Source organism: Drosophila pseudoobscura, chromosome 3, assembly GCF_009870125.1.
Source record: "Drosophila pseudoobscura strain MV-25-SWS-2005 chromosome 3, UCI_Dpse_MV25, whole genome shotgun sequence".
NCBI lineage: Eukaryota > Metazoa > Arthropoda > Insecta > Diptera > Drosophilidae > Drosophila > Drosophila pseudoobscura.
In genome coordinates this window covers 1117186-1129936 of record NC_046680.1, presented here as the reverse complement: position 1 = coordinate 1129936, position 12751 = coordinate 1117186, and the positions used below count along the sequence as shown (strand labels likewise).

Genomic DNA, 12751 nt, shown 5'->3' with positions numbered 1-12751 from the left:
AAATGACTTGCCTTCGGTATTAACATACTATCGAGTACTTATGTATGCGGATGATGTTAAACTGTGTGTCCAGTACAAGGACATTTCATTTCACTCTCGCTTGCAATCCGATCTCAATAACTTTCAGTCATGGTGTTGTGCAAACTTGTTACACAGTAATGCCTCAAAGTGCAAAGTTATATCATTTCATCGTTCTTGGACCTTGTTGGCTCCCTATACCCTATTTGGTGGTTCTCTTGAGAGACTTACTCTGGTGGATGATCTGGGTGTTATGTTAGACCCCAAGTTAAATTTTTCTGAACACACTTCTACCATGGTAAACAAGGCCATGGGCGTGCTTGGATTTATAAAGAGGTGGTCAAAAGAATTTGACGACCCCTATATAACAAAGACTCTCTATACCTGGCTTGTTCGTCCGATCTTAGAATACGGCTCCTGCGTATGGTGCCCTCAGTACAAAGTGCACCAGGGCCGTATAGAATCAGTACAGAAAAGCTTTTTACTCTTTGCTCTGCCTTAACTGGGATGCGGTTGTGAGACTTCCATCTTACTCTAGTAGACTGCTATCAGTAAACCTTAATTCCTTAATTAACCGTAGATAAATGATTGGTGTGATTTTTATGCACAACTTGATCAGGGGTGACAAAGACAGCCCTGATCTGTCGGGCCGCATAAACTTCACGATTCCCATTAGAGACATTAAAAATTGTAAACAGTTGCTCCTTCAACTTTGTAGATCGAATTATTCCTTGCATGAAACCATGAATACGTTTAAACCCCAATTTATGTGTATTCAAAAGTAAATCAGAACACTTTTGTGAATGTGGAAAACGGAGCCTGGCTGAATATATGCCTTAAACGATAAAAACTCATTGAAATCGAGGTGAAATGAGAATCGAAATTTTCGTATAAGGATTAACGGCAACATAAAAGAGGGCGCACCAAATTCTGCGCGAACGATTTTAAGGTATGGTTATTGTTTGAGATGCCAAGCTTTTTTGGCACCTATGTGTTTCAAAAATGAAAAGAGACTTTGGGTTAAACTTTATAATTCGTATTTAATCTTGGTGGCTTAGCGGAAGCCGATCGCTTGCTATGGCCAGATAAAATTTATGCGAGATCGATATGCAACCAATGCGCAGAGGGGTTAGCATAGAACTAAACTATAGACGACGGCGTTAGATCAAAGTGATCAAAGTAACTGCGGCGGCAGAGAGCCCATTTCGCGGGAGAGCGCAGTAACTCTGCAGAAAGTCAACGTTTTACAACATAGGCGGCTCTCTCTACTCATACAATAATAATGCTTAAAGTTACAGTTATTCTTCGGCGGCTGGTCCGAACATACTCCCCCCGTTGGGAGCTAGTCTTTCAACAGATTAAGTCCTTTATGTCCATCCAGCTATGTTTATGTTTGCCACCTGAATGTGTCGAATTAGAAGATGCGTTCCTTGCCGAATATCAGAAACGGTGAGTCCTGGATGCCTAAGACGATGTATAAAGTTATGCATGTAGGCGTGACTGGATAAGATGGCTGGGAAGCAAGCCTCTCGAGAGAATATCAGCAGGATTTAAAGATGTGGGAACATAGCGCCATTCCATGGCTGCCGTCAACTCCTGATTTAAGCCACTCGATTTGCCACGAAAACTTGAAATTTAGCTGGCTCGTCCCTAATCCAAGATAATGCTGTTGACGAATCCGACCAGCAATAGAACCGACCTGTAAAGATTCCCATGTCCTTTACGCTCTGCATGATTTTCGCAAGCAAATGGGCTCCACTTAATTCCAGCTTAGGAATCGATATAGTCTTTAGCGGCGCCACTCGCGACTTTGAGCACAAAACGTGGCTCGAAGACTGGGCTTCCCTGGACACGACATACACGCAAGCGCCATATGCTTCTAAGCTGGCATCACAGAATCCGTGAACTTCTGTAGACACAAGAGAACGAAGAACCAAGCGAGGAAATGAGATCCGAGAAATGCTTGCCAAACTATTTCTCAAGTCCATCCAAGTTGAATGCAACGCTGAGGGTAGGCTTTCATCCCAATCCAAATTTTCTCTCCAACGCTGCTGAAGGAAGTTTTTGTACCTGACAATGACTGGATTTATCAATCCAAGATGGTCGTAGAACCGCGCAATCGTAGATAAAACCGACCGCTTTGATGGCTTTGAGTTTGTATCCAGTGCGGACAAGGCAAAAAGAAGCTGATCCGAATCAGGGTCCCACGCTAAGCCGAGAGTTTTGGCTATGTCGCTTCCATCATTAAACTTTAGGAACTTCTCTATGTCATCTTCAGGGGTTCCCTCAAGTACTTCCTGGTGACTGGAGCACCATTTCCTAAGTCTAAAGTTACCACGGGACAGTAAAGCTGATGTTTGGTGCATCTTGTCCATGACCTGTGCGACCGAATTACCGCCCGAAATAAGGTCATCCACGTAAAATTCCTGCCGCAGAGCAGCTGAGCCAAGAGGGTAGGACTCACCCTCGTCGATGGCCAGCTGGTGCATTGCGTGGACCGCTAAAAATGATACAGCCCTCGTCCCGTATGTGACGGTGTCTAATGTGTAGACTTGAACCTCGGACTCGATGGAATCTCGCCATAGGATATGTTCGAAAGCGAATCAATATGTTAAACAATGCAGGCTGAATAACAGGGCCTGTCATCATCACATCATTTAGCTGCGGATCCATCGAAAACGACACGGAGTTTTGTCGTCGTACTGTCCCCTCCTTTAGGACACAGTGATGAGGCAAGAAATATTAGCAGAGGCTACGGGAATCAGGGTTGACTTGGTGCATATGATGTAAATCAATGTACTCCCTCATAAGGGCGGAATACCGCTCCTTGAGTGTAGGATTACGCTCCAGTTTTCGCTCCAGACTGATGAACCGTCAATAAGCCTGAGCATAAGATTCTCCTAAACGATCAGTATTGTTATTTAGCGGCAGACGAACTGCATACTCCCCGGATGGCAACCGTGAAAGGTGGCTTACGAAATGTGCTTCACAATCGTCTTCTTCTTTGGTATTCAACCCAGCCTCCACACAATTCTCGACTTCCCAAAATATACGAAGAGTTTTATCCAACCTATCGAATCTGGACAATTGTGCGTTGCCAAAAGAGCCGAGCTTGATACCTTCTGTCCACCGCCAGATACGATCCACCCAAGCCGGGTCTTCTGCAGAAGAGGCAGTCCATCGGTGAGTTTGATTTGCCCTACTCAGAGGAGATCATAAAAAACGCTCGCACCAATGAGAATATCAAACCGTTGAGGATTGAAAAATGCAGGATCAGCGAGCTGAATGTTAGATGGAATACTCCAATCGGATACATTTACTGTCATACTTGGTTGAGAATCGGTAATCGTGGGGGCGATGAGAGCAGTAAGCGTAGTTGTACAAATGCTTATGGTTGATCCCTCAGTAAAAACGCTGGTATCGCCCAGCCCAGACACAAGTGCAGACGATTGAGTTCTCCTAAGCTGAAGCTGCTGGGCGAACCTGGATGTGACGAGATGCAGCTGCGATCCTGAATCTAAGATGGCACGACAAGGAACTAAAACGCCAGACCGATTCTTCACGAGAACCACGGTAGTAGCACGACATCAGAGTGAAGACCTTGGGCAGCAAGAGAGGTGTACGAAGGTAGAGACGAGCTGCTAGCTGAATTTTGAGCAACGGATCGGGAGGAGTAATACCTGCGCAGCTTTGTGTTGTGGGCTGTATACTATCGAAGTGCAACAAACTATGATGCCTACAGCCGCATACTCGACATTTTCCACTATTGTATGCGTGGGTCCGGTGCCCCGGTTTTAGGCAATTGAAGCATAGGGAAACTTCTTCACTTCTTTGTGGCGCAGCAACGGTGAGAGGTTTCCGAATATCTTGCACGAGTATATTCCATGACCCGCTGAGTGGCAAAAGACGCATACAGACGGGTCGGCGGAAGAGTTGGAAGCTACAAACGTTTTCTTAACCTGCGTATAGGAATGGTTTTTTCCCACCTGATCGCTACTAGCGTGTGTCGCTGTAGCATATTCCAATCGCTACATTTTCTGGCAGCGTTGCTGCAAGAATTCGAAGAATTCTTCTGCGGTAGGTATAGCATCCGACCATTTGGTTTGCGTCTTCGAATCCAACTTCTGCAGCAGCATGATGACCATGAATCATGAAATCTCCTCAGCAATTCCCAATGTCTGCAACGCTCGCATGTGTAAATTGACTGCATCCGAAAACTCCCGAAGCCTTTTACCAGAAGGCGAGTTTACCCTCTTTAGCCCAAGAATCTTCTTGATGTGTGCCTGGAAAACAAGTCTTTTGTTATTAAAGCGTTTATTAAGTATATCCAGAGCCGCACGATAATTGGCACTGGAGAGCTGAGCTCCAACGATCGAATTGAATCCAAAGCCGCATCAGCGAGGCAAGAGCGAAGGTGCTGGAATTTCTCGATGTCACTGAGATCCGCATCCGCTTCAATCACCGATTTGAACATTGGCATAAAATCCGAAAACTCGACATATCCACCAGAAAACTTAGGCACCTTCAGCTCAGGAAGTCGCTGCTTGTGAGCCATGATGATGGTACTATGTCCGGAATGGCTTGGCAGAGTCGTAGAATGGGCAGCGGCGTGTGACAGGCTTACTTCAACAGCAGCCAGCAACTCAGCTTTCAACGATATGAAAAGAGTATCGAAGATTTCGCGCAGCTCACTCCCAATCTCGTTTTGATCGAGAGCCTCCAATTCATTATGGCCCTTATTGACCTCGACTTCCGCGGCGGTCAGCTTATCGATTTTATTCCCCGCGAAGGATTCGCCAAGCCTGTGCAATCGATCATATAATGTGTAAGATATGAATATCAGTTTATAAAATTTGAATATTAGTTTAAGATTTACTCATCGATAGTATTATAAGAAATACCAATGTACTCGATATATCGATACTTGTCCTCGACAAGTATCGATATGCCAACACACATTCATTCATATACGACGATCAAGAAAGAAGAACATATAATAAAACCGTGCGAGTAAAAGTTTACATATCAGGTGTGGGGTTTGCCCAAAAAAAAAAAAACTCTGCGATGAACTATGCAGACATAAGAGCGAAAACCAAAAGTGAACTTAGCGATATATTGCGTAGGCAAAACGTATATTTTGATCAAGATGCCAACATACACCAATTACGTACAGCAGTGAAAAAAATCATGGAAGACACGCATGAGCTAGGAAATTTGGACGTTGACATGCAATGACTGCATCTATCAAGAGGCGATGCAATTACTGCACCGTCAAGTGGCCCGTGTGACACCAGCAGAAGGCTGTTACGCGCGGATCCCAGGCAAAACGCAGCCCTCCTCCCGCCCAACCGACCGAGGGGCGCTGCCGCATGACGCGCGGTGCGTAGCCGAACCAAACGCGAGCATGCAAGAAAGATAGATATTATACTAACATTCGAGGAAAATTAGCACTAAACTTATTAAGAAATTAAGCATGCAATAAAATACAAAATACAAATACCACTACAATTACTAATTACTAGAAAGGTGTGTAAGGATTAGTAATTTAATAAGAGGAAGAGAATTAGTGGAGGATATAATATGGTAGAGGGAATTATAATCCGAGCATAAGACCCTAAACGGTTCATGCAAGGAATAATTCGATCTACAAAGTGGAAGGAACAACGGTATAAAGTTTCTAGTCAGTCTAATAGGAATCGTGAAGTTTATGCGGCTCAACAGATCAGGGCTGTCTATGTCACCCCTGATCAAGTTGTGCATAAATATCACACCAAGCATTTTTCTACGGTTAACTAAGGATGGGAGGTTTACTAATAATAGTCTACTAGAGTAAGATGGGAGTCTTACACCCGCATCCCAGTTAAGGCCCCGCAGAGCAAAGAGTAAAAAGTTTTTCTGTACTGATTCTATACGGTCCTGGTGTACTTTGTACTGAGGGCACCATACACAGGAGCCGTATTCTAAGATCGGACGAACAAGCGAGGTATAGAGAGTCTTTGTTATATAGGGGTCGTCAAATTCCTTTGACCACCTCTTTATAAACCCAAGCACGCCCATGGCCTTATTTACCATGGTAGAAATGTGTTCGGAAAACTTTAACTTGGGATCTAACATAACACCCAGATCATCCACCAGGGTAATTCTCTCAAGAGAACCCCCAAATAGGGTGTAGGGAGCCAACAAAGGGTTAGAACGATGAAATGTCATAACTTTGCATTTCGAGGCATTAAGGTGTAACAAGTTTGCACAACACCATGACTGAAAGCTATTGAGATCGGATTGCAAGCGAGAATGAAATGAAATGTCCTTGTACTGGACACAGAGTTTAACATCATCCGCATACATAAGTACTCGAGAGTATGTTATTACTGAAGGCAAGTCATTAATAAAGAGTGTGAAGAGTAAGGGTCCTAGATGGCTGCCCTGTGGTACTCCCGAAGGAACCTTTGCTGGTAAAGAGAGGGAGTTTTTGAAGAGGACTCTTTGAGACCTAGAACAAAGATAGCTAGAAATCCATCTCAGGAGGTTGGGCGGAAACCCTAAAAGGTCAAGTTTATGTGCTAAAAGGGAATGGTTTACAGAGTCGAATGCTTTACTAAAGTCGGTGTAAATAACATCCGTCTGTAAGTTACCTTGAAAGCCTTTAATAATGAAAGAGGTAAACTCTAACAAGTTCGTGGTGGTTGATCGCCGCCTTATAAATCCATGCTGAGTTGGAGATATAAGTGACTTGCAGAGATGTTGCAAGTGCGGAGTTAAAACCTTCTCAAACAATTTGGGAATAGCGGATAACTTTGCTATACCTCTATAATTTTTTACATCAGACTTACTACCTTTTTTATGGAGAGGAATTATAAACGATTCCTTCCAGATTGGGGGGAAGCAAGATGAATCAATGGACATGGTGAATAGTTTAAGCAATGGTCCACACAGAGCCTCGGCGCAGTACCTGAGTACACAACCTGGAACCCCGTCTGGACCCGGTGAAAACACCGGCTTAACTAGTCGAAGATCTTGAAGTAGGGAATACTCATTTAACAAGGGACTGAAAATGCCGTTCGACCTCGGTAATCCGTATGGGTACGGTTGACCAGAGTAGCGTTCCTCAGAATAGGTAGTTTGGAAAAACTGGGCAAAAAGATCGGCAATTGCCTGATCATTATTTGCCGACGTATTACAAAATGATAGCGAGGATGGGTGTGCGGACGTTCTACGCTTACTGTTTACGAAGCAGTAAAACTGTTTAGGGTCCTGAGAAAAACGTATCCTGCAACGAGATAGGTAGTTCTTATAGCATTGAGCATTAAGAACTGAAAAGTTTGACCGAGCTATTACATAACGAGAGTGAGAAGTAGGAGAACCCACTTCTTGAAATTTTTTATAAAGTCTTGATTTTAAGTTTTTTAGACTGGATAACTCTTTGGTAAACCAAGGGGGTTTTCCAGATCTAATCGGACAAGAAAGCGGGACACAAGAATCAAAAAATGTGCCAAGAGCATTGTAAAAAATGTTTGTGGCTTTTGTGACATCAGTGCACAAGTACAAAGCGGACCAATCAAAATCCCTAATTAGGTTATTAAGCTTCGCAAACTCGGCTTTACGAAAGCAGCGGACACGTTCAGGTAGTCTACTCGACCGATCCAATACAGTTGGTCCTATGTCTAGCGACACCTCGAAAGTAGGGTGGTAGGCGTCTTCAGGTATAGTGAGCGGAAGGGCTCGGGTTAACAACACTATGGTCGGATCCGATACAAAGCATAGATCAAGCAATCGACTCAAGGAATTTTTCACATGATTGACTTGAGACAGGTCAAGCAAGCCGTCAACAAAGTCATGTCGTGACATGGGCACTAGGATACTAGACTCGTTTACCGAAGACCAAACAGTTCCTGGCAAGTTGAAGTCACCGAGAACTATCATACGATCTTTATCAGATAGCGAGGAAGCAACAGCGGTTAAAGCGGACAAGTGCTGCTCATAAATTGAAATATCCGAAGAAGGTGGGATATACGAGCAAGTAATGAATATAGCGAAAGCGGGAAGAATCAGTTTTACACACAGGAATTCCAGTTCCTGTTGAGCTTGGACTGTGAAGTGTTCTGACGTGAAGTAAGAGTCCACTGCAATTAGAACCCCTCCTGCACGTCGAGACGAACGGTCCTTTCTAAAAGTTGTGTACCGACCTGCCAAAACCTCGGAACTAAGAATGTCCGGCTTTAACCAGGTTTCAGTAAACACAATAACGTGGGAAGCAAATGCAACACTATCCCGGAAAAGAATGCTGAGCTTACTACGCAAGCCTCTTACATTCTGATAGGTTACTAAAAGAGAAGTTAGTTTTTTGGAAAGGTTGGAGCAAGACGGGAAGTTGAGGAAGAGGAAGTTGAGGTTGAGGGTGGCACGCTGGAAAGCGATATGGGGGGCCTATTATTCTTCTTAGCCTTAAACTCCTTCACCACCAAATGCTCCGGCCAAAATTTGGTGGAGCAAATGGTGTCAAATTGAGTTGGGGAGATGCTTATCTTAAACGACGCTATCTCCCTGGCATAAGAGAAGTTAAATTTCTCCACCTTTAAACCCACGGCTTTTATTTTTCTTTGAATGAAAGCAGTTACATCATTAGAAGTGAGGTCAGGGGCCAGCCGTGAAACAAAAACTTGTCGTTTTGGTGGGACTCCCACCAGTGGTTTAGTCACCGCAGGTCTAGTACCTGTGGTGTCAATATCCGGAGGTCCGGAACGTCTATTTACTGGTGGGATCGGGATAGACGGGACAACTAGTGAACTTGCGGACACCACGGACTCGGACGCAGCAGACGTACTTGGCTGCACATTCTCCGAGGCGATGAATTCGGCTACCGAATCTGCATCGCCAGCAGCTTTCGTTGCCTTTGGAGTGGCAAACGAGATCAACTGCTGCACACTTGGAGTGGTCGGAGTCAATTTTTCGGCGGCGCACGGCTGAGGCCTCGCAACTGTAATGCAAGCCATTACGTTTGGCTATGGCATCGCTCACGAGGCCAGAAAATCCCGCGCATTTTGCGTGGACTACGCTGTCGCAGAGCCAGCAGGGGACATTCGGCTGATCGTGAGTGATCTGCTTCTTGCAGGTTTTTTTGGCGCAGACCACAGCGAATTCCATTTTATTTTTATTATTCAAATATTTTCTTAAGAAAATTTGCAAAGAAAAATTAAAATCAAAAAAATTAAAAATTTCCAAAACAAATTGGTATCAGACCAATGTGCCAGACAACGCTCAAAGCGGAATTGGTAAGAAAAAAAAAGAGAGCAGAGTGGAGAGCGGTTATAGCGAGAGCTACTAGGCAGAGAGCGCTATTGCTCAGAAAGTTGAAAGAGCGAGAGAGAAAGAACAGTTATTGAGGTTGAGGTGATAGCGAGAGAGTGATAAGACAACAAAAGCTACCAGACGAGAGCGGACTGCAATGCAATACTCACTCACTGCAACAACACAACACAACACAAGCCGACGACGAAAAATAAAAAGTTAAATAATATTTTAACACAAATCAAAAGGCATGCACTCGCGTAAATGAATAGGTTTCCAGATTGTTGTCTGGTTAGAAAGTATATTTAGAATTTAGTTAGGAAAACTCCGGCTGTTTATTCGAAACAAAAGGAAAAATGCGGAGCGCAAAACAAAAACACGTCTGATCACTACGAAAGAGAACGGAAATACGGCGCCAAGCGCAGACGAGACTATGCAGGCAGACATTTTTGCAGTCCCGGTTGAGCGCGAGATAGATAGAGACAACCGTAGTGCACAACACGCAGTAAAAGCGGCGCCAGAAGAATATGGTGAAAATGTGCAGAAGGCTCGAGAAGCATTCATGCCGCGACAAGACAACGCTTGTTCGAAATTGACCATGCGATCAGATGAATACGAAGAAGAATCGCGCCGTTTGCAGCAGTTGGAACAATTGTACGTTTCTCGCAAGCGCTTAGCTGATCTCAAATTAAGCATATTGAAAACGGAGAAAGAGGCTATGGAGTTGGAAACGCCGAGAGATTGCATCGACTTGACACACATTGAGGCGTTGATACGTCCATTTTCTGGAGATGACGACCAGGCTGTAACCAGTTGGATAAGTAACTTTGAGGACATTATGAATTTCCATGGTGTATCCGAGTCAAAATGCTGGATATTAGCAAAGCAGCTGCTAGGCGGATCGGCGAAGGCGTACATCGACCATGTGGCGCCTTTGACTTGGCAATTGATGCGAGCAGAATTGCTCAACGTCTTTGAGCAGACAGTGACAGCGTGGGACATTGGAAAGCGACTGGAGGCACGGAAAATTGCAAATAATGAAAGCGCATTGCAATATTTCGTCGCCATGTGCAGCATAGCGTCGCAGGCAGACAAGGCCACGAGCGTTGTGGTCAAATTCATCGTAGAGGGACTGCAGGACAAGACGGGCATGACAGCATCCATGCTATACTGCAGCACACTCAACGAGTTGCGTGACAAGATGGTCACCTATGATAAGGTCAGAAGAGCTCCTGGAGTACCAGCCACCTATATTCGCAGTGCCCGAAACGAAAGATGGCCACTAGGGTAGCTGCAGTTCAAGATGAGGAGCGACCAGGAGAAAAAAACAACGACGATTTAGCGGCTGTCCAGTTAATCACTTTATGACTTCCGTTTGGTGAACAAAGAGGCGTCAGTATTTTTAGTCTATTTGATACAGGTAGCCCTGTAAGTTTTATTCATAAGTCTTTGATACCGAAGTCGGCTATAGTTGAAGCCTATAATGAAGTTAGGAAATACTATGGACTAGGAGGACAACCAATTCCCATATGGGGAAAATTTAAGGGCCATATTGAATTTTGCACAAAGAAATATATCGTTTTATTAAACATCGTAGATGATAACATGCTGCCTTTGCCGGTATTGTTGGGACGCGATGCCCTTAAAGTTATTGAAGTAAAATTAGTTCATAAGAAAAATATCAATGCGAAGCAACACACACCATTAAGTTCGTTAAAGCAAAAAGCTATTAGTTTAACCTGCGCGTCTTTATTCACCGAAAGTAAAAATAATATTAACATCAGACTATATGATAAGTTAGATGGTAATCAATCAGAAAGAAGCGAGCTAATCAAACGTTCTAATCCATTTAAAAATCAGACACAAGAAAACTCAAGGAATGACAAAATGGTCATCGAGAATATGAATCAAGGCGACGAATTCAGTAACTTTTGTGCGTCGGTAGAGATTGATGAAGAGGAACATATTAACGTAGGCTTCGAATTTGGCCCCACTCTTGCAGAAAAGTGTAGGGAAGTTATTAAGACATACTATTTACACAAAGAATTTGACTTTAAAGCACTACTAAAGTATCAGATGCAGATTCGTGTAACAGAAACAACACCATTTCATTGTACTCCGCGTCGTTTATCCTACCATGAGAGAGAGAAAGTAGCTGAAATATTAGATGATCTGTTAGAAAAAAAAGTAATCCGTCATAGTGAGTCTCCTTATGCTTCCCCGTTGGTCCTTGAAAAAAAAAATCAGGAGAACTTCGAATGTGTGTCGATTACCGTGGTCTGAACAAACGAATTGTTAAAGATAATTTCCCATTGCCCCTTATTGAGGACTGTCTTGAGTTTTTAGAAAACAAGTGCTGTTTTTTCATTATAGATTTGAAAAGTGGGTATCATTAAATAGGCGTAGAAGAAAAATCAGTTCCGTATACATCGTTTGTGACACCGTAAGGACAGTATGAGTACTTGAGAATGCCCTTTGGGTTAAAAAATGGATCCGCTATTTTTCAAAGATTTATTTCGGAGCTCTTGAGAGACTTTATTAAGAACAAAAGCATTGTAGTGTACATGGATGATATATTAGTAGCGACTAAAACAGTTGAAGAACACATGGATATATTAAAAAGACCATGCATTCGGTTTAGCGAGCAAAATTTAGAGATAAATCTAAAAAAGTGTAGGTTTGTCAATCCAAAACATCGATTTCCTGGGGTATAAAGTTAAGCAAAACGGAATAGTTCCTAGTGATTCCCATATTGAGGCCTTGAAAAAATACCCAGTCCCTCAAAATGTAAAAGCACTGCACTCATGCTTGGGATTCTTTTCGTATTTTCGACGTTTCATGTTGTCATTTGCGACGACAGCTAAGCCCTTGGTGCAGTTGTTAAAAGAAGGTGGTCCGTTTCCCATGAATAGAGAACAGGTGAAGACGTTTGAAACTCTTAAGAATGCGTTGGCAAATCCTCCGGTATTAGCCATTTTTAGCCCAAATAGAGAAACGGAATTACATACAGACGCAAGTTCATACGGTTATGGCGCAATACTGATGCAAAGACAAGATGATGGGAAGATGCACCCTGTGTCCTATTATTCTGGCAAAACAACAGAAAGAGAATCACGTTATCATAGTTTCGAACTAGAGACATTGGCTATAATTTATGCATTAAGGCGTTTTAGAGCATATTTGGAGCATAGGTCCTTCAAAATAATCACGGATTGTAATTCGTTATTACAGACGTTAACCAGAAAATCAATTAGTCCTAAGATAGCACGGTGGTCCCTAGAGTTAGAGAACTATGATTACTCCATTATGCACAGACCTGGGGCCAGTATGGCGCACGTTGATGCGCTGAGCAGACAAGATCAAGTGACGAATGTGTTAGAGGATGGTTATAGAGTCAAATACGGTTTAGAAAAGTCTAATTTAGAAAAAGATGAGAGTAGAAAGCAAT

The 12751-nt window shown here is 43.3% G+C and overlaps 1 protein-coding gene across 1 annotated transcript; it reads left to right on the top strand.

Moving 5' to 3' along the window:
* Positions 1-4883: 4883 nt before the first annotated feature.
* On the top strand, positions 4884-11210 carry LOC117183662 (uncharacterized). The gene is made up of 2 exons (XM_033378304.1): positions 4884-5230; positions 9711-11210. The coding sequence occupies exons 1-2, from the start codon at positions 5083-5085 to the stop codon at positions 10592-10594; spliced, it is 1032 nt and encodes a 343-aa protein (XP_033234195.1). The 5' UTR covers positions 4884-5082; the 3' UTR covers positions 10595-11210.
* Positions 11211-12751: the final 1541 nt, after the last annotated feature.

Bases quoted from the DNA above. Each gene is read 5' to 3' on its own strand.
- LOC117183662 (XM_033378304.1), top strand. From the start codon at position 5,083: ATGAACTATGCAGACATAAGAGCGAAAACCAAAAGTGAACTTAGCGAT. The intron at 5,231-9,710 runs ATTTGGACGTTG...AAGAGAACGGAA, and splicing joins AGACACGCATGAGCTAGGAA to ATACGGCGCCAAGCGCAGAC.